The sequence below is a fragment of the Notechis scutatus genome, chromosome 2 (assembly GCF_049901735.1).
Source record: "Notechis scutatus isolate UNSWTSFEM ecotype Mainland chromosome 2, rNotScu1.2, whole genome shotgun sequence".
Lineage (NCBI taxonomy): Eukaryota > Metazoa > Chordata > Lepidosauria > Squamata > Elapidae > Notechis > Notechis scutatus.
Genome location: NC_142010.1, coordinates 15,642,371 through 15,662,927, shown reverse-complemented (window position 1 = coordinate 15,662,927; position 20,557 = coordinate 15,642,371). Strand labels below are relative to the sequence as shown.

The 20,557-nt window shown below is 43.2% G+C and overlaps 3 protein-coding genes across 5 annotated transcripts in view; all 3 read right to left on the bottom strand.

Moving 5' to 3' along the window:
• LOC113430819 (uncharacterized) overlaps window positions 1–20,557 on the bottom strand; it is a 52,983-nt gene that overhangs the window by 8,406 nt on the left and 24,020 nt on the right. The window contains exon 1 of one of the 3 annotated variants that reach the window (XM_087953399.1): window positions 232–294. The exons of 1 other annotated variant lie outside the window; for it this stretch is intronic. The gene's annotated coding sequence lies outside the window, so the exon portion shown is untranslated. Of the gene's footprint in view, window positions 1–231; window positions 295–20,557 lie in introns of those variants that run through there. One more of the 3 variants, XM_087953398.1, reaches the window with a different exon arrangement.
• Window positions 827–20,557, bottom strand: part of LOC113429960 (uncharacterized) — a 69,488-nt gene continuing 49,757 nt past the window's right edge. The window contains exons 14-19 of the mRNA XM_087954139.1: window positions 18,997–19,353; window positions 8,895–9,431; window positions 8,535–8,649; window positions 8,368–8,435; window positions 6,264–6,393; window positions 827–2,234 (exon numbers count right to left, since the gene is read on the bottom strand). Coding sequence (XP_087810265.1) covers window positions 1,066–2,234; window positions 6,264–6,393; window positions 8,368–8,435; window positions 8,535–8,649; window positions 8,895–9,431; window positions 18,997–19,353 — 2,376 coding nt within the window. The 3' untranslated portion in view covers window positions 827–1,065. The remainder of the gene's footprint in view (window positions 2,235–6,263; window positions 6,394–8,367; window positions 8,436–8,534; window positions 8,650–8,894; window positions 9,432–18,996; window positions 19,354–20,557) is intronic.
• LOC148131832 (zinc finger protein with KRAB and SCAN domains 1-like) lies at window positions 13,412–19,274 on the bottom strand. Its single transcript, XM_087953517.1, has 5 exons — window positions 18,492–19,274; window positions 18,117–18,231; window positions 17,950–18,017; window positions 15,614–15,743; window positions 13,412–14,462 (listed from the first exon to the last, which is right to left on the bottom strand). The coding sequence occupies exons 1-5, from the start codon at window positions 18,981–18,983 to the stop codon at window positions 13,462–13,464; spliced, it is 1,806 nt and encodes a 601-aa protein (XP_087809643.1). The 5' UTR covers window positions 18,984–19,274; the 3' UTR covers window positions 13,412–13,461.

Here is a 20,557-nt window from a genome sequence, read left to right as displayed (position 1 = left end):
GGCCGTCCCGCTTCTCTCCCCTTCCGGAGACAGGAACGGGCCCGCGGGGAGCCGGGTGCGAATCCTGCCTCCTCCTCGCCCGGCTTCTCTCCTCTCATGCTGGGCCTCCGCAAAGCCGACCCTCCTCTCCCCCCGCCTTCCTCTGCATGGAGAGGGCGGCTGGGGAGCATGGGACCCTGGAAGAGGCCGCCCCCCCCCACTTCACTCGTGGTCGTCTGGGTATCCACCCACCAGAACGCTGCAACCTCTCCTGCAGAGCACAGGGATTAAAGCTAGCGACTGTACTGTCCTAGAGTGGCAAGCGTTTGTGACGTCACTTCCTTCAACGGCCTCCCTTAAAAACCCAGTTGTGACATTCGCCCTCCAGTGGACCAGTGGAGGAAATGCCTGATGTTCCCTTCTCTTGGCGGAGGGCGCCCCCTTGTGGATTTGGCGCAAACTGCCAGGATTATAGTAGGAGCGGGTCTGAGGGGGGGAGAGGGCAGGGATGACGGGCATGGGAGTAGGAGGAAAGACCACTCTCAATGCCTCCATGGTTTCGGGGTCTCCAGAGACGGCAATTTCTCCATCTTCTCCTCCTTCCTGTGCAGGGACCATCTGTGGAGATGGAGAAAAATATCTCTGGAGGATTTGAACTCACTTCCTCAAGAGCAACTGCCCTTGAAGGCTCCCTAAATATCAGAGGAGGCTCCAAAATCCTGTCAGAAACAATTGGGCAGTCAGAAGGACCAGAAGGCTGTCTGGGAAATCCAACTTCTGTCTTGCTGTTGTTCGGAACTTCGATGTTACTGTGAAGGAAGACAGAAAACAGACACAAAAACCACAATCAGGAAAATGTTTATTGATTTCTTTAATTCAATACATATGGTGCCCTTCTAAAATTATTCACAGCCTCACATTGAAGGGGGAAAGCAGAAAGGGGAGAGACCCCTCCAGCCTCTTCTGATGAACACCCCGGGGGACCCATTTCTTCCGCCCGACTCTAAAGAAAAAGAAAACCAGTTCCAAAATGGAGGAATGCTGAAAGCTGAGTTCGATTTGACTGCCTCATGGTGAATTCAGTCATTAATCTTTCTCAGGTCCATAAAATGAGGACCTAGATTGCTGGGGACAATATGCTGACTTTGTAAACTGCTCAAAGGCTGCTATAAAGCTTTGTGGAGTGGTATATAAGTCTGAAGTGGAATTGCTATTGCTATATACTTTCTTCCTAGCGTGGATCCTTTTATGAGAAGTCAGATTACCATTCTGAGCAAAGCTCTTTCCACACTCCATGCATTTATATGGCTTCTCCCTTGTGTGGATTCTGTTATGAGAAGTAAGATATTTCCTCTTAGTAAACATCTTTCCACACTCCATACATTCAAATGGTTTCTCTTCTGAGTGAATCTTTTTATGGGAAGCAAGATAACTGTCTTGAGCAAAAGTCTTTCCACACTCCATGCATTTTAATGGCTTCTCCCTTGTGTGGATCATTTTATGGGAAATAAGATTATCTCTTCGTGCAAATGTCTTTCCACACTGCATGCATTTATACGGTTTCTCCCCTGTGTGGATTTTTTTGTGCATAGTGAGTCTATTGTTCAGAGCAAAGGTCTTTCCACACTCCATGCATTTATATGGTTTTTCTCCTGTGTGGATTGTTTTGTGGTTTCTAAGTCCATTGCTATGAATAAAGGTTTTCCCACACTCCATGCATTTATATGGTTTCTGTCCTGCTGCTTGAAGAGACTGGGCTACGTCGGCTACAGGTGCTTCTGAACACCGTTTCTCCCCAGTGTGAATCCTTTCATGGGAAGTGAGTTGCCTGCTTGTTCTAAAATGTTTTCCAGATTCCAAACATTTATAAAGATCCTTTTTTGTGTGAACCACTTTTTGAGATGTAAGGGAGTTATTTCCAAGAGAATGAATGAATGTCCCATTGTAATTTTGTCCGTCGTGTCTTATAGCATCATCTCCTTTCTTTTGGGTTAAGTAGTCTTCATTTACATGTAATTTATCTTTGATTAGTTCCACACTTTTCCCAATATATTTTTTCCTCATATTCTCTAGTTGGGCAAGAAAGTCTTGCTTCGGAGCATCAGTGGAAAATGAGCTTTCCTGATTCAAAATATTTGACTGGTTTCTCTTATGGCTTTCTAATTCCATTCGAATTCCAAACTTCCCTATTCCATCTTTAGCATTGATCACTTGGAACAGTTCACAGGAATCTTGATTCTCCTGCCCATTATTACCTTCAAAAGAAAAAAGAAATGAAAATGATAAACAAGGTTAGGGAGTCAGATCAAACTGTATAAATTCAATGAATTTTCTTCTGAATTTTTCCATTGTGTTGTATTTTCCATGTCTACAGTGCTGTGATATAGGCATGATGATTTCTATATTCAGGATTCATGAAAGCTTTGAAAATATCTAGAAAATATCTCTTTCTTTACAATTATCTATATATATGCAAATCTTACTCAGTCAGTTTTGAGTTAAGAAGTAATCAGAAGAAACATCCAAGGAGGATTTAGGAGAAAACTTAAGATTTATTGAAGTGGGTTAATTTCAGCAGAGAACTATGAGAACTGAAAGAATTTAAAAAAAGCTAAATCCCCAACGCTGGCAGTGGATCTCTCCCGCTCTGGTTTCCCTGCTCAATTACTGGCCTCCTCTAGTTCCAAACCTTGCCTCCTTTAGTTCAGAAGCAGCCACGTGGGAGAGCAGGATGCTGGGGTGGAGTTTCTCCCTGGATTTTTAAAGTTGCAATGTTTTTCTTCCCCTTTTTCCTCACTTCACAATGCAGCACTCCAGCTTCGGGGGCGTCCTGGGGAGGGATTCAAATTTCTTAACAACTGGTTCTGTGGGTATGGCCTAATTTGTGGGTGTGACTTGATGGTCATGTGACTGGCTACATGTGGCTTGTTGGCCATGTGACAGGCAAACCAAACATAAGTGGTCCTCACTTAGTGGCCAGCTGCTTAGCAAGTGTTCTAATTTATGACTGACCTCCCCAGAACTACTTGAACTGTTTTTGGTGTTTTGAGAGCCATGCACGCGCGCACACACACACACACACACTTATCAGTTACAACATTCCCCACAGCCTTGTGACTGAGGTTTTCTTTGTTTTTTGCCAGTTTCCAACAATTCCTTCTGGTTTCCAGTTAAAAATGCCCATTGGGGAAAATGGACTTGTTTAACCACCAGTGTTTGCTTAATGACCACAAGGTTCACTTAAGGATCACAAGGTTCACTTAATGACAAGGTTCACTTAATGGTGTTTAACCCGGGATTTGCAACCTTAAACACTCAAAGAGCCATTTTTCTATTTTCTTTTAAAAAGGTATCTCTCTGTGTCTCTCTCTCTTTGTTTATCCCGCTTTCTCATCTTTTTCTTTCTTTCTCTTATCTCTGTCTCTTGTCTCTCTCTCTTTCTCTCCTTCCCTGTCTCTCTCTGTCTTGTCTTTCTCTTTCCCTCCCTCCCTATCTGTATGTGTCTCTTGCCTCTCTCTTTCCCTCCCTCTGTGTCTTTTGTCTCTCTTTCCCTCCCTCTGTCTCCCTATTTCTCTGTCCGTCCCTGGGGGGGAGCAGGGGTGAGGAATATAAGTCAATTTTTTCAGTGCTGTTGTAACTTTAAATGGAGGCTAAACATATAGTTGTAAGTCAAAGACTATCTGTATCTATTGCTTTAACCTTCCAATTAGCAGCTAACTAGATTTCAGCTGCATCTCTGGGCCAGGCACACAGGATAATTTCCTTATTCCCCAAATGCAGGAAAATAACCCAGGCTCACAAAAAGTTGTACTTCTGAGTGTTTTTCAAGCTTGGCAACTTTAAGACATGTCGACTTCAATTCCCAGAATTCCCCAGGCAGCATGAGACCTGATCATTTGATTACTCCCAAGTCAGTAACATGAAAGAATTACCAACTGTAAAGATACTGAGCATTGTATCTCTGTATGAATTGATTTAATAAGATCTCATACTTACCACGCTCCTGTCTCTGCTTGGACAGGACCATCAAGGCACTTCTACTAGATTTCCCTTTGTACCAAGGCTCTGATTTAATATTGCTTCCTCCTCCTCCTCCTCACTAAATGCATAGATTGACCTCAAATGGATGTTACCTATTTTCTACTGGTGGGTTAATCTATAAAATGTAATATAAACTGCCCCTTCATCACAAGGACACAGCTTTAAAGAGTAAAGCCCTCACACACACACACACACACACCCAGGGATACTTGCTCCAGGCTACTTTAAAATGCTATAGCAACGCTTCCTGGAACTTCTCCTTGTAGCCCTTAGCTCCTTGGCTTTTATTTTGAAATCCAGCCAGAGAAGCAGCGCTGGATTTTAAAAGGCAAGCAGCTCCTCAGTACTACAAGCCAATGAATTAGTCAATTAAATAATACTTTTAAACTACTTTCTCTCCCAGCAATCTGGGCTGGAGCAGAATTAAACTATATCTGCTCCTTTTGTTTCCTCAATGGATTTTATAGGAAGGAGGCTTAAATTCACACGTGCACACACACACCAGCCACTTCCCACTCGATCTACCTCATTTAGGAAGCATGGAGGACATCGTGAATAACAGCAAAACTCAGTATCTTCCAAATGGGATGGGGGGGGGGGGAGAAAAAGGGATTCTTGCTCCAGGCTTGAAGCTCAACAGGTCCAGCAACATATCTTCAGCCTCATCAGAGGCAAGTGGCCAGGAGGGGAAGGGGCGGGGCCAGGCAGGGACATGATTTGCCGGTTCTCCGAACTGGACAGAATCATCACGTCCAGTTCTATAGAACCGATGGGAACAGGTAGAATCCCACCCCTGGGAGCGTCGTTTCTGGACTGGGGTCTTTCTCCTTTGGAGGAAAATGAGTTGGGGGATGCAGGAGGCTTGTAAGGGTCCCTTCTCCAACTTTGGATTTGTCTCCTCTGCGTGTTTGTCTACATGTGTGTGAACGTGTGTGTTTTCTCTCTCCCTTCCTCTCCCTCTTTTTTGTTCATGAGAAATCTGGAGGAATCAATCCAATTAAAACCAAAGCCATGAATTAAGGTTCCCCCACTTTTTTGTGCAACCTTCTACATTCATTCCTGCCTCGATCTCCATTGAAATCATCAGAGACATTTAAAAAAAAAGGGGGGGGGATTGTATCTGGCTGCCATCTCTCTCTCTCTCTCTCCTTTTGCTTCATTGCCTGTTTTTCCAGGACCTAAATTGCTTCGCTGTGGAATTACTAGAGTAAGCCTATTTAACTTAAATCTTTTCTTCTCTTTCTCTGTCACCCCTCCAATTCTAAATGAAACTTGAGGAAGACCTGTCCTTAGTTATTAGGGAGTCACTTTCTGGTCAATCCTCCTGATTTGGCCTCTTTTAGATTTAATCAGCATTAAGGTACTGCCTGCCCTTAAGAGTTAATGGGGTTACTGGAAACTTCTGTCCCTAGCGTTTCCTTTATATATCTAATATATACTTTGCAAAGAACACTGAGGGGTGTGTGTGTATAAGAGAGAGAGAGAGAGAGAGGGAGAGGGAGAGAGAGAGAGAGAGAGAGAGAGAGAGAGAGAGAATCGGTGGGGTTTGTGTTTGTCTGCCTACAGACGATCTCAATGGTGTTTATATCATTTGAAATCTGTTTGTTTTAAATAAAAGTAAGAAATGCAGATTAATATTGCTGGAAGTAGTAACAAAAGGTCATTCCATGAGTGAAATGCATCAGAAATCAGTTAACATAGAGGTATATGGTACATTCAGAGAAATGCAATGCTAATGGCTTTTGGAGTTTCCAAATCTTTCCCAAATCTTGCGGTTTTAGTTACAGTCTGCTGTTTTAGTATAGTTCTCAGTCTGGTTTATTGTGTAGTCATCTGAAACATATGAGCAGGAGTAATTCTTGAAGGAAATCCTGTTTGTTTCATTCTTTTGTCAATGGCCTATTTTAAGGAAGCTGAGGCTGCTGTTGTACTGAAGTGGCAACTGGCAAGAAAATTTGTGCTCTTTTTTCCCTTCGGGGAGGGGGATTTTATTAAATAAATTTGAGCAAGTACAGCTCAGGAAGGACAGAGGCAAAATGGACTGCTAAATTGGCCACACCCACCCAGTCACATAACCAACTAGCCAGGCCCACCCAGACTCTTTCCTTCCTAGGAGTACGAGAAGGCCAGATCCTTTCCTTCTCTCTCCCAGGAGGCGATATCTGATTAGTGATTTTTAAATAAAAAAATTAATTATAATCTGTCTTCTTGAACTCTCTGCTTGGGGACTAGAAAACTCTTACCCAGAGAAAGCACGTTTCTATGGTTTTCAAGCATGACTTCTGAATGCAGCGCTTTTTCCTCAGAATCCAGATGAGACCATTCCTCCTCAGAGAAATACACAGCCACATCCTCAAAGGACACAAGGCTCCCCTGGACAAAGAAAAAGGAACAGAACAGGAGGATTAGCAAGATCTGTTCATCTTCATCAATGATTTAGGCAAGAGGATAGAAGGGGAGCTCATTAAAGTTCCACACAAGAGCAAATTGACAGGAATACCCACACTCCAGAAGATAAACTGGAGATATCAAAGGATCAACACATTGGGCTCAATCTAACAAAATGAAAATCAACGGTGAGAAATGTAAGGTGCTACATTTAGGAAAGAAAAACCAAATGCACAGGCATCAAATAGGTAATACCTGTCTCAACAGTAGACAGTGTAACGGATCTTGGAGTCCTAGTGGAAAATCACTTAAACATGAATTAGTAGTATGCTTCCATTGCCAAAAACAACCCCAACACAATCATAGGCTGCATTAAGAGAGGGATAGAATCAAGATCACATGAAGTATTAGTACTACTTTATAATGCCTTGGTCAGACCACACTTGGAATATTGCATTTAGTTTTGCTTGCCAGAGGTAAAAAAGACATTGAGACTCTATAAAAAGTAGAGGGGGGTTATGTGTGCATGCGCAGCAGCGTGCAGGGCGCGTGGGGAGGGTAGCATGCGCATTGCATTAGGGTGCAGGTGCGCACACAAACACACACACATACACACACACACACTTTTGCCCACAATGACGAAAAGTTTAGCCATTACTTGTCTAGTTTAATGAAAAGAAGGACTAGGAATAACATGATAGCAGTGTTGCAATATCTAGGGAGCTGCCAGAAAGAAAAGAAGGCCAACCTATTCTCCAAAGACCCTGAAGGTGGGACAAGAAGCACTGGATGGAAACTAATAAAGGAGAGAATCAAAGTACAACTAGAAAGGAATTTCCTGACAGCGAGAACAATTAATCAGTGCAATGACTTTCCTCCAGAAGTTGTGGATGCTCCAACACTGGAGGTGTTTGAGAAGAAATTGGACAGCCATTTAGCTGAAATGTTATAGGGCTTCCTGTCTGAGCAGGGGGTTGGGCTAGAAGACCTCCAAGATCCCTACCAACTCTGTTACAGTATTCTGCTCCATGGTTCTCAAATTTCCAAAGCAAAGTTATACACCAAGTTGAATGGCTGCGCTTCACACAAGTCCTAATTTTAGGTAATAATACGGACAATTCTGAATATTTGTTTGAAGAAATATTTGGGGCAAGTTTTATCAAGTTGATTGATTCTGAAGAACTTATAGTGCTTTTCAGAAAAATAATCCCACTTCTGAATCAACTGGTCTATTGCTCTATCATTTATTGATCTAGAAATCTGAGCCATTGGCTGAATGGAAGAAAACAAAGAAGAGAAAATTCTCTGCAAAGGTCATTCTTTGCAAAGCGGGAATGTTTCATCTCCTAATCCAGGCACAAATCAGAGGATTAGAAATTATTTTGTTGCCCAAAGTACCGCGATTCCATGCTTTATGGGACCATTCTTTTTCCATTTTAAAATTCTATGTTATTTTTCAATAATATTTGCTTATTTTTTGAACTATTGGTTACGAACAAGGCTTTTTAAAAAATGGTAAAGTGGCAATGTATTTAGTTATTTTTTACTAGCCTTGCAGAATTCCAAGTAACGGAATTACAAAAAGAAGGGGTCTCTAGCAGTTACTGCCACAGTGACATGTTGATTCCTATTTCTTGAATGACTTGTTAGAAAATTATTTAGTCTAAACTCATAGTTGGTGGATTACCTAGCAGAACCAGTTAACCTATGGTCATTTCCTAAACAGAATTTGAGGGTAGAAATGACAAACCATTTTGTCCTAGTAATATTCCACAGAGAAAGCTATGCTGGTTGAGAGTAACTTGAACCTGCTATTCTGTTTCCTATGTTGCTCGGGAACACAAAACTAATCCAATCCACAGAAGGGGAAAAATAAAAGGACAGAGAGCACTCTACATACGTGCTTTACTGCCTGAAGGAAAGGGAGAATACAGATCTAATAAGTTTTCCCTTTCTTACTTGATTTGGAGGTTCAACCGCTGTTTGAGCTCCATCATAAAAAACAGGAAACTTCATTCTTTGTTTCTCTGTAACGATAAAATAATTACAAAATAAGAGGAAGTAACAGAAGCGAAGAAGGTAAGACAAATGGGATCTCTCTGGGTAATGGGAGGATCTTGGATTACCTTCAGTGGTGTCTCGACATGGATCTTCGCAAGGGATCCTCCTGAAAAATAGCTCCTGAGGGGGATTTGATGGATTCTTCTTTCCCTCAGGATCTCTGATCTCCACAGTGCAGCACTTCAAATAGGAGGAAGGAAAAAAGAAACAGAATTAATGTATATCACAAAATAAAGTGGAACACAATATCTGGAACACAACCTCAAAGCCCCCAATATCCATCAACATGGTTGAGTGAGAAAACAATGGTCCTACAAGAATTGGTGGGAAATATTATGAATGTCGGAGAAGTTTGGAAAGGAGGGGTGAAATATTCAAACATATTTTCTATTCCCTTCTGAGCTCCCTAGATTAAAATCTCTCACCTGCAACTTGACCTGCTCCTTCTGGTCGTCCGCCTGGCTCAGGAGGAAGCCTTCCGCCAGGACCACAGCCTGGGAACTGGTCTCTGCTCCACACTCCCTCACCCAACCCTCCATCTCTGGGGGCAGAAGGAACAGGAGCTGCTCCAGAACAACCAGATCCAGCATCTGAGCTTTGGTGTACTTTTCTGGTCTCAGCCATCGCCTACAAAAGTAATGGAGTCGGCTGCAAAGTCCTCGGGGGCCCTCAGCCTCCTGGTATTGGATCAAGTTCCAGGGCTGGACTTCTGAAGGGAGGATGGTTTCCTCTTCCAGGATCTTCTGCCCAGGTCTTGTCAAGATCTCACCACCCTTCCCAGGCTGAACAGTTGAAGGGCCTTTTCCATTCCCCTCCTTTGCAAAAGGTTGTGTCTCCATCCTTTCTCTCTTCTGCAGAGCAAATCCAAATGGGTCCAAGGACTCTTGTGGATCTCCAGATGCTTTTTTCTTCAAAGGACCATTTCTGGGGCCGCAGGATTCATCCCTGCAAATTATTCCGCTCTTTTTTTTCTTTTACCCCTCCGGAGACAGGATCGGGCCCTCGGGGAGCCGGGTGCCAATCCTCCCTCTCCTCGCCCGGCTTCGCTTCTCTCCTCTCCTGCTGGGCTTCCGCAAGGCCGATCCTCCTCTTCCCGCACTCGGGCTCTTCCTATGGAGAGGTCGGCTGGGGAGCATGGGACCCGGGATTGAACCCGCAGGAGGGCCGGGCGCGGCTGTCTCCCTCCTCCGTCTCCCTTTGTAAGGGAAGAGACTCCCCTCACCCGGGGTAAGTGCGTACCTCCCCCAGCAAGACTCTCCCGCAGCAACTCCCCGAGTTCTGTGGAGCCCCGGGGGTTAAGGCGAGTGAGTGCGGCATCCTAGAACGGCGAGCATTTGTTCCTTCCCAGCCTCTCCTACAAAAACAGCTGTGACTTTCGCCCTTCATAGAGCCAATGGGGAAGCGCCGGGAGTTCCCTTCCCGTGGCGGAGGGCTCCCCCTGGTGGATTTGGGATAAAGTGTCACGATTCTAAAAAGGCGGGAAAGAGGAGTGCGTCTGAGAGGAAAAGGGTGGGCAGGGATGATGGGCATGGGAGTAGGTGAAAGGCCCCTCTGAATGTGTCCAACATGGCGACCCTGAACAAAAAGAAAAAAGAAAACCAGTCCCAAAATGGAGGAAAACTTGAAACCTCTGGTTATTGTAGAAATTTTACCTGGTAATGAAGAAATGCTGATTTAATCTTAATTGAGAAATGAAGAGGGGAAAATGTTGCTTCATCTCTGACTGGAGAAAAAGTGGAATTACAAAATTAAGAAAAGAAGATCGTGAAGAAGGAGTATAAAGTAAATGGATCTTGAGCCCATCATCTAGGGCAGGGGTGTGAAACTCCCGGCCTGCAGGCTGGATGTGTTGCGTGCTGGCTACACCAACCCCCGTTTTAGCAAAGGGGGAAAATGTTGCTATACGCCACACGATGACGGGACATGTTTGATACCCGATATAGGGTGTTGGCTATTCCTGCTAGCTTAGTATCAACTGTCATTATTAAGACACTGAAGAGTACTGGGACTAAGACGGAACTTTGTGGTACCGTACTGCTTACTTCCCTTCATGTAGAAGTAAATGTCAGGTTTCCAAGTGATGAAATCCATTTAAAAAGAAAAGAGCAAAATCCATCTTCCAAAACAATTTCTTTTATTTAGGAAAGCATCAAATTGGCAAAGTCTGTGGTAATTCCAGATCTGACACAAGCCGGAATTACCCCACAATATTAGAAGTTAGAAACACCCCCCAAAAGTCACATTTTCCAATAGAAGTAATTCAACATTGCTTGATGTCCTAAATCTTTACCTCAAGGGGCCTCAGCATGGTCAGCTCGTGTTCCTAGTCTAAACAACTCTATCTCCATTCCTCCCTCCTTAGGAATGTGGCAAGCCCGAAACCCTTCCTCCAAAGCCACCAAAGAGAAAGTAAAAATAAAAGAATATATACTAACTAAAATGGCTCCACATCAGAGGTGGTATTCAGCAGGTTCTGACTAGTTCTGTAGAACGGTAGTGAAAATTTTGAGCAGTTCAGGGAACCAGTAAATACCACCTCTGACTGGAGATTTTACAGTATCCTTCCTCTGCCACACCCAAGCCACGCCCACAGAACCGGTAGTAAAAAAATTTGAATCCCACCACTACTACACAAATGTCAGTTTTGGGCTTGACAGTAATACCATTAAGGATTACTCATTGAGCATGGTTTACAAATTAATCTGATGGTGATACTATTTATCCCAATTTTTCTAGCTTACCAAGATGCTCTGGAACAGTTGTTGCCAACCGGTGGGCTGCAGCCCACTGGTGGGCCGTGAGAAAAATTTGGTGGGCCGCAGAGAAATCTCATCCCCAGAGCACCCCCACAAAGCAATTAATCCAGGCTGCGCAAAAATACAAGGTTGCACCGCCCGCATGGCCCGCGGGAACCCTCCCTGCCCTCTCACTCCTTACTCAGTAAACTTGTCTGCTAAATTGCTATTTTTCCTTTTTCCGACCATCATCTGTTCGGATTTCTTGCTTTCTAGCTAGTCTTTAGATCTTCGGCTCAGCACAGCCAAACCTCTCTTAGGACTGAAGGTTTGCTTGCAAGCAAATTCAGTGCAGACTCACAGCAAGCAAATTTGAGACTGAGCTAGCCGATGGCAGATAGGTAGATCACTGAATGATTCTGTGAGCAACTCAATCTGCCTGCTTTGCCTGATTTTGGGTAAAAGTTGCTCTTTTTTTATAAAAAATTCAATATTTACATGCATGGTGTGTTGTGAGTTTGCTTGCTAGCAAATTTTATGAGTTTGCTTGCAAGCAAATTTTATGTGACAGACTGAGCTAGCCAGTGGCAGATAGATAGATCTCTGAATGAATCTGTGATTCTGTGAGCAACTCAATCTGCCTGCCTGCTTTGCCTGATTGTAGGTAAAAGTTGCTCTTTTTAATAAAAAAATTCAATATTTATATAAATATTCATAATATTTACAGACAAGCCATGCCCAGCCAATCACATGACCACCAAGCCACACCCACAAATTAGGCCACGTCCACAGAACCAGTTAGTGGTCCCTGGGATCTAAAATTATGAGTTTGGTGGTCCCCGAGGTCCAAAAGGTTGGCGACCCCTACTCTGGAATATCCCTAATTTGGGACAAGGGAGGGAGAGAGGGAAGGAACGAAGATAGCAAAGGAGGGGTCACAGCCATCATTAATTTAGTGCCATTGTAACTTAGAATGGTTACTTGATAAATTATTGTAAATCAAGGACTTACCTTGGTTGGCCAGTAGGCTGGCTAGCTAGGGGAACTTAATATCCCTACCACACTGCTTTCTCTTAATAAGGCTACTTGCTTTAATGCTCTATGTGTAGACAACGCTTGGAACAGACACAAGGTATGCATATTTCCAGAATGCTAGAACTATTCTGATTTCAAGCACCACTTTTTCCATATAACTGTGTGAACAAAGTTACCATGGCACTGAAAAAATGATAACTGCAAAATGAGTAAACAGTGTGGCCCGGCAGCTGTGAAGGCAAACAAAATTCTGGGATGCCTCACCAGATGTATCACCATCAACAAAAGAGAAGGTCCTAGCCCATTACATAAGGCTTTGGTCAGATCCCATTTGGAATACTGTGTCCAGTTCTGGAGACCTCACTTTAAAAAAGATAGTCACAAGATTGTGTGGGTCCAGACATGGGCAACACGAGGGAGAGTCACTGTGGAGTCTCTTCTTAAAAACGTCCAGTGACATCTGAAGGCAAGTTGTTCCACTGGTTAATGGTCCTCACTGTAAGAAAGACACTTGTTAATTCCAGGTTGCTTCTCTTCTTGATTAGTTTCACATCCGTTATTTCTTGTCCTGCCATCTGGTGCTTTGGAAAATAAATTGACCTCCTCCTCTTTATGGCAGCCTCTCAAGTACTGGAATACTGCTATCATGTCACTCCCAATCCTTCTTTTCTCTAGATCAGTCAAACCCAAATCCTGCAACAGTACTTTTTATGTCTTAGTCTTCAGGCCTTTAATCTTCTTAGCTATCCTTCTTTGCACTTTTTCCAAAGACTAAACATCTTTTTTGTAATGTAATGTAGAAAACTGTATGCAGTATTCCAAGTGTGGTCTTACTTTATAAAATGGTACTAATAGTTCATGTGATTTTGATTCTATGCCTCTGTTTATACAAACAAGGATTGTCTTAGCTTTTTTGGCTGCTGTGCACACACAGGTGACTCATTTCTAAGTGATCATCCATTTGGACTGCCAAAGTCCCTCTCACGGTAACTGTTTTTGAGCCATGTTTCACTAATATGTTTTTCCTGCCCAGATGTAAAACCGTACTTTTCTACACATTAAATTTCATTTTGTTGGATTCCACCTTGTCTCATGTGGATCAAAAAGGCACAATGTGCATACACATAAAAAGTTATAGACATGATTAGGTAAGAACGTAGTACAAGCTGATTGTCCAGGAGCCAGGACTTCGGTCCTGATCGGCTCATGGTTGATTCAGCCTTTAATCTTTGCCAGGTCGGTAAAACGAGGACCCAGATTTCTGGGGACAATATGCTGACTTTGTAAATTGCTCAAAGGCTGCTATAAAGCTTTGTGGAGTGGTAGACAAGTCTGAAGTGGAATTGCTATTGCTATATACTTTTTCCCAAGTGTGGATCCTTTTATGATAAGTAAGCTGAGCATTCTGAGCAAAGGTCTTTCCATACTCCGTGCATTTATATGGCTTCTCTCCTGTATGGCTTCTGTTATGAGAAGTAAGAGCATTCCTCGCAATAAACGTCCTTCCACACTCCATGCATTTAAATGGTTTCTCTTCTGAGTGCATCATTTTATGGGCAATAAGACTACATTTTCGGGTAAAGGTCTTTCCACATTCCATGCATTTAAATGGTTTCTCTCCCGTGTGGATCGTTTTATGACTTCTAAGTCCATTGCTATGAATAAAGGTTTTCCCACACTCCATGCATTTATATGGTTTTTCTCCTGTTGCTTGGAGGGACTGGGCTACCTGGGCTACAGGTGCTTCTGAATACTGTTTCTCCCCTGTGTGAATTCTTTCATAGGAAGTAAGTTGCCTGCTTGTTCTAAAACATGTTCCACTTTCCAAACATTTATAAGGCTTCTCTTCTGTGTCAATTACTTTTTGAGATGTAAGGAAGTTATTTCCAAGAGAATGAATGAATGTCCCATTGTAATTTTGTCCGTCGTGTCTTATAGCATCATCTCCTTTCTTTTGGGTTAAGTAGTCTTCATTTACATGTAATTTATCTTTGATTAGTTCCACACTTTTCCCAATATATTTTTTCCTCATATTCTCTAGTTGGGCAAGAAAGTCTTGCTTCGGAGCATCAGTGGAAGATGAGCTTTCCTGATTCAAAATATTTGACTGGTTTCTCTTATGGCTTTCTAATTCCGTTCGAATTCCAAACTTCCCTATTCCATCTTTAGCATTGACCACTTGGAACACTTTACAGGAATCTTGATTCTCCTGCCCATTATTACCTTCAAAAGAAAAGAGAAATGAAAATGGTAACAAGGTTAGGGAGTCAGATCAAACTGTATAAATTCAATGAATTTCTCTCTCTCTCTCTCCCTCTCCCTCTCTCTTCTTTTGCTTCATTGCCTGTGCTCCAGGACCTAAATTGCTTCGCTGTGAAATTACTAGAGTAAGCCTATTTAACTTAAATTTTTTCTTCTCTTTCTCTGTCACCCCTCCAATTCTAAATGAAACTTGAGGAGGACCTGTCCTTAGTTATTAGGGAGTCAATTTCTGGTCAGTCCTCCTGATTTGGCCTCTTTTAGATTTAATCAGCATTAAGGTACTGCCTGCCCTTAAGAGTTAATGGGGTTACTGGAAACTTCTGTCCCTAACATTTCCTTTATATATAATATGTACAATTGAGATGATTGAGGTATGTGTGTGTGTGTGTGAGAGAGAGAGAGAGAGAGAGCAAATCGGTGGGGTTTGTGTTTGTCTGCCTACAGACGATCTCAATGGTGTTTATATCATTTGAAATCTGTTTGTTTTAAATAAAAGTAAGAAATGCAGATTAATATTGCTGGAAGTAGTAACAAAAGGTCATTCCATGAGTGAAATGCATCAGAAATCAGTTAACATAGAGGTATATGGTACATTCAGAGAAATGCAATGCTAATGGCTTTTGGAGTTTCCAAATCTTTTCCAAATCTTGCGGTTTTAGTTAAAGTCTTAATTAGTGCAGTTCTCAGTCTGGTTTATTGTATAGTCATCTGAAACATATGAGCAGGAGTAATTCTTGAAGGAAATCCTGTTTGTTTCATTCTTTTGTCAATGGCCTATTTTAAGGAACCTGAAGCTGCTGTTGTACTGAAGTGGCAACTGGCAAGAAAATTTGTGCTCTTTTTTCCCTTCGGGGAGGGGGATCTTATTAAATAAACAGATGCCTTTGAGGAAGGACAGAGGCAAAATGGACTGCTAAATTGGCCACACCCACCCAGTCACATAACCAACTAGCCAGGCCCACCCAGACTCTTTCCTTCCTAGGAGTACGAGAAGGCCAGATCCTTTCCTTCTCTCTCCCAGGAGGCGATATCTGATTAGTGATTTTTAAATAAAAAAACTAATTATAATCTGTCTTCTTGAACTCTCTGCTTGGGGACTAGAAAACTCTTACCCAGAGAAAGCACGTTTCTATGGTTTTCGAGCATGACTTCCGAATGCAGCGCTTTTTCCTCAGAATCCAGATGAGACCATTCCTCCTCAGAGAAATACACAGCCACATCCTCAAAGGACACAAGGCTCCCCTGGACAAAGAAAAAGGAACAGAACAGGAGGATTAGCAAGATCTGTTCATCTTCATCAATGATTTAGGCAAGAGGATAGAAGGGGAGCTCATTAAATTTCCACACAAGAGCAAATTGACAGGAATACCCACACTCCAGAAGATAAGCTGGAGATATAAAAGGATCAACACATTGAGCTCAATCTAACAAAATGAAAATCAACGGTGAGAAATGTAAGGTGCTACATTTAGGAAAGAAAAACCAAATGCACAGGCATCAAATAGGTAATACCTGTCTCAACAGTAGACAGTGTAACGGATCTTGGAGTCCTAGTGGACAATCACTTAAACATGAGTTAGTAGTATGCTTCCATTGCCAAAAAGAACCCCAACACAATCATAGGCTGCATTAAGAGAGGGATAGAATCAAGATCACATGAAGTATTAGTACTACTTTATAATGCCTTGGTCAGACCACACTTGGAATATTGCATTTAGTTTTGCTTGCCAGAGGTAAAAAAGACATTGAGACTCTATAAAGAGTAGAGGGGGGGTTATGTGTGCATGTGCAGCAGCGTGCAGGGCGTGCGGGGAGTGTAGCATGCGCATTGCATTAGGGTGCAGGTGCGCATACACACACACACACACACACACTTTTGGCCACAATGATGAAAATTTTAGCCATTACTTGTCTAGTTTAATGAAAAGAAGGACTAGGAATAACATGATAGCAGTGTTGCAATATCTAGGGAGCTGCCAGAAAGAAAAGAAGGCCAACCTATTCTCCAAAGAACCTGAAGGTGGGACAAGAAGCACTGGATGGAAACTAATAAAGGAGAGAATCAAAGAACAACTAGAAAGGAATTTCCTGACAGCGAGAACAATTAATCAGTGGAATGACTTTCCTCCAGAAGTTGTGGATGCTCCAACACTGGAGGTGTTTGAGAAGAAATTGGACAGCCATTTAGCTGAAATGTTATAGGGCTTCCTGTCTGAGCAGGGGGTTGGGCTAGAAGACCTCCAAGATCCCTACCAACTCTGTTACAGTATTCTGCTCCATGGTTCTCAAATTTCCAAAGCAAAGTTATACACCAAGTTGAATGGCTGCGCTTCACACAAGTCCTAATTTTAGGTAATAATACGGACAATTCTGAATATTTGTTTGAAGAAATATTTGGGGCAAGTTTTATCAAGTTGATTGATTCTGACGAACTTATAGTGCCTTTCAGAAAAATAATCCCACTGATCTATTGCTCTTTCATTTATTGATCTAGTAATCTGAGCCATTGGCTGAATGGAAGAAAACAAAGAAGAGAAAATTCTCTGCAAAGGTCATTCTTTGCAAAGCGGGAATGTTTCATCTCCTAATCCAGGCACAAATCGGAGGATTAGAAATTATTTTGTTGCCCAAAGTACCACGATTCCATGCTCTATGGCAGTGATCCCCAACCTTTTTTACGCCGCGACTCGGTATCCCCAACCTTTTTTATGGCGCGGCCCGGTACCGACATCAGCTGGGCGCCGCCATCTTGTTTTGATGAAAAAGTGCTCCCGGTGAGCTTTCTACCGGAAAAGCTCACGGAAGCACTTTTCATCAAAACAAGATAGCGCGCTCTCAGGGCCCGGTAGGGACTTGTTCCACGGACCGGGACCGGTCCGTGGACCGGTGGTTGGGGACCCCTGCTCTATGGGACTATTCTTTTTCAATTTTAAAATTCGTTATTTTTCAATAATATTTGCTTCTTTTTTGAACTATTGGTTACGAACAAGGCTTTTTTAAAAATGGTAACGTGGCAATGTATTTAGTTATTTTTTACTAGCCTTGCAGAATTCTTAGTCAAAGAATTACAAAAAGAACTGGTCTCTAGCAGTTACTACCACAGTGACATGTTTATTCCTATTTCTTGAATGACTTGTTATAAAATTATTTCGTCTAAACTCATAGTTGGTGGATTACCTAGCAGAACCAGTTAACCTGTGGTCATTTCCTAAACAGAATTTGAGGGTAGAAATGACAAACCATTTTGTCCTAGTAATATTCCACAGAGAAAGCTATGCTGGTTGAGAGTAACTTGAACCTGCTATTCTGTTTCCTATGTTGCACAGGAGCACAAAACTAATCCAATCCATAGAAGGGGGAAATAAAAGGAGAGAGAGCACTCTACACACCTGCTTTACTGCCTGAAAGAAAGGGAGAATACAAATCTAATAAGTTTTCCCTTTCTTACTTGATTTGGAGGTTCAACCGCTGTTTGAGCTCCATCATAAAAAACAGGAAACTTCATTCTTTGTTTCTCTGTAACGATAAAATAATTACAAAATAAGAGGAAGTAACAGAAGTGAAGAAGGTAAGACAAATGGGATCTCTCTGGGTAATGGGAGGATCTTGGATTACCTCCAGTGGTGCCTCGACATGGATCTTCGCAAGGGATCCTCTTGAAAAATAGCTCCTGAGGGGGATTTGATGGATTCTTCTTTCCCTCAGGATCTCTCATCTCCACAGTGCAGCACTTCAAATAGGAGGAAGGAAAAAAGAAACCGAATTAATGTATATCACAAAATAAAGTGGAACACAATATCCGGAACACAACCTCAAAGCCCCCAATATCCATCAACATGGTTGAGTGAGAAAACAATGGAACAATGTCCTACAAGAATTGGTGGGACATTGCCACATATTATGAATGTCAGAGAAGTTTGGAAAGGAGGGGTGAAGTATTCAAACAAATTTTCTATTCCCTTCTGAGCTCCCTGGATTAAAATCTCTCACCTGCAACTTGACCTGCTCCTTCTGGTCGTCTGCCTGGCTCAGGAGGAAGCCTTCCGCCAGGGCCACCGCCTGGGAGCTGCTCTCTGCTCCACACTCCCTCACCCAACCCTCCATCTCTGGGGGCAGAAGAGCCAGGAACTGCTCCAGAACAACCAGATCCAGCATCTGAGCTTTGGTGTACTTTTCTGGTCTCAGCCATCGCCTACAAAAGTAATGGAGTCGGCTGCAAAGTCCTCGGGGGCCCTCAGCCTCCTGGTATTGGAACAAGTTCCAGGACTGGACTTCTGAAGGGAGGATGGTTTCCTCTTCCAGGATCTTCTGCCCAGGTCTTGTCAAGATCTCCCCACCCTTCCCAGGCTGAACAGTTGAAGGGCCTTTTCCATTCCCCTCCTTTGCAAAATGTTGTGTCTCCATCCTTTCTCTCTTCTGCAGAGCAAATCCAAATGGGTCCAAGGACTCTTCAAAGAACCATTTCTGGGCCGCAGGATTCATCCCTGCAAGTTACTCCGCTCTTTTCTCTTTTTTTGCCCCTCCGGAGACAGGATCGGCCCTCGGGGAGCCGGGTGCGAATCCTCCCTCTCCTCGCCCGCCTTCTCTCCTCTGCTGCTGGGCTTCCGCAAGGCCGACCCTCCTCTTCCCCCACTCGGGCTCTTCCTATGGAGAGGTCGGCTGGGGAGCATGGCACCCGGGGTTGAACCCGCAGGAGGGCCGGGCGCGGCTGTCTCCCTCCTCCGTCTCCCTTTGTAAGGGAAGAGACTCCCCTCACCCGGAGCAAGTGCGTATCTCCCCCAGCAAGACTCTCCCGCAGCAACTCCCCGAGTTCTGTGGAGCCCCGGGGGTTAAGGCGAGCGAGTGCGGCATCCTAGAACGGCGAGCATTTGTTCCTTCCCAGCCTCTCCTACAAAAACAGCTGTGACTTTCGCCCTTCATAGAGCCAATGGGGAAGCGCCGGGAGTTCCCTTCCCGTGGCGGAGGGCTCCCCCTGGTGGATTTGGGATAAAGTGTCACGATTCTAGAAAAGGCGGGAAAGAGGAGTGCGTCTGAGAGGAAAAGGGTGGGCAGGGATGATGGGCATGGGAGTAGGTGAAAGGCCCCTCTGAATGTCTCCATGTCCGACATGGCGACCCTGAACGAAAAGAAAAAAGAAAACCAGTCCCAAAATGGAGGAAAACTTGAAACCTCTGGATATTCTAGAAATTTTACCTGGTAATGAAGCTACTTAATTGAGAAATGAAGAGGGGAAAATGTTGCTTCATCTCTGACTGGAGAAAAAGTGGAATTACAAAATTAAGAAAAGAACATCGTGAAGAAGGAGTATAAAAGTAAATGGATCTTGAGCCCATCATCTAGGGCAGGGGTGTGAAACTCCCGGCCTGCAGGCTGGGGCGTGCTGGCTACACGAACCCCCGTTTTAGCAAAGGGGAAAAACGTTGCTATACGCCACATGACGACGGGACATGTTTGATACCCGATATAGGGTGTTGGCTATTCCTGGTAGCTTAGTATCAACTGTCATTATAAAGACACTGAAGAGTACTGGGACTAAGACGGAACTTTGTGGTACCGTACTGCTTACTTCCCTTCATGTAGAAGTAAATGTCAGGTTTCCAAGTGATGAAATCCATTTAAAAAGAAAAGAGCAAAATCCATCTTCCAAAACAGTTTCTTTTATTTAAGAAAGCATCAAATTGGCAAAGTCTGTGGTAATTCCAGATCTGACACAACCCGGAATTACCCCACAATATTAGAAGTTAGAAACACCCCCAAAAAGTCACATTTTCCAATAGAAGTAATTCAACATTGCTTGATGTCATAAATCTTTACCTCAAGGGGCCTCAGCATGGTCAGCTCGTGTTCCTAGTCTAAACAACTCTATCTCCATTCCTCCCTACTTAGGAATGTGGCAAGCCCGAAACCCTTCCTCTAAAGCCACCAAAGAAAAAGTAAAAATAAAAGAATATATACTAACTAAAATGGCTCCACATCAGAGGTGGTATTCAGCAGGTTCTGACCAGTTCTGTAGAACGGTAGTGAAAATTTTGAGCAGTTCAGGGAACCAGTAAATA

Bases quoted from the DNA above. Each gene is read 5' to 3' on its own strand.
- LOC148131832 (XM_087953517.1), bottom strand. From the start codon at position 18,983: ATGAATCCTGCGGCCCAGAAATGGTTCTTTGAAGAGTCCTTGGACCCA. The intron at 18,018-18,116 runs GTAATCCAAGAT...TTATCGTTACAG, and splicing joins ATGTCGAGGCACCACTGGAG to AGAAACAAAGAATGAAGTTT. The intron at 14,463-15,613 runs GTAAGAGTTTTC...TTTCTTTTGAAG, and splicing joins TAGAAACGTGCTTTCTCTGG to GTAATAATGGGCAGGAGAAT.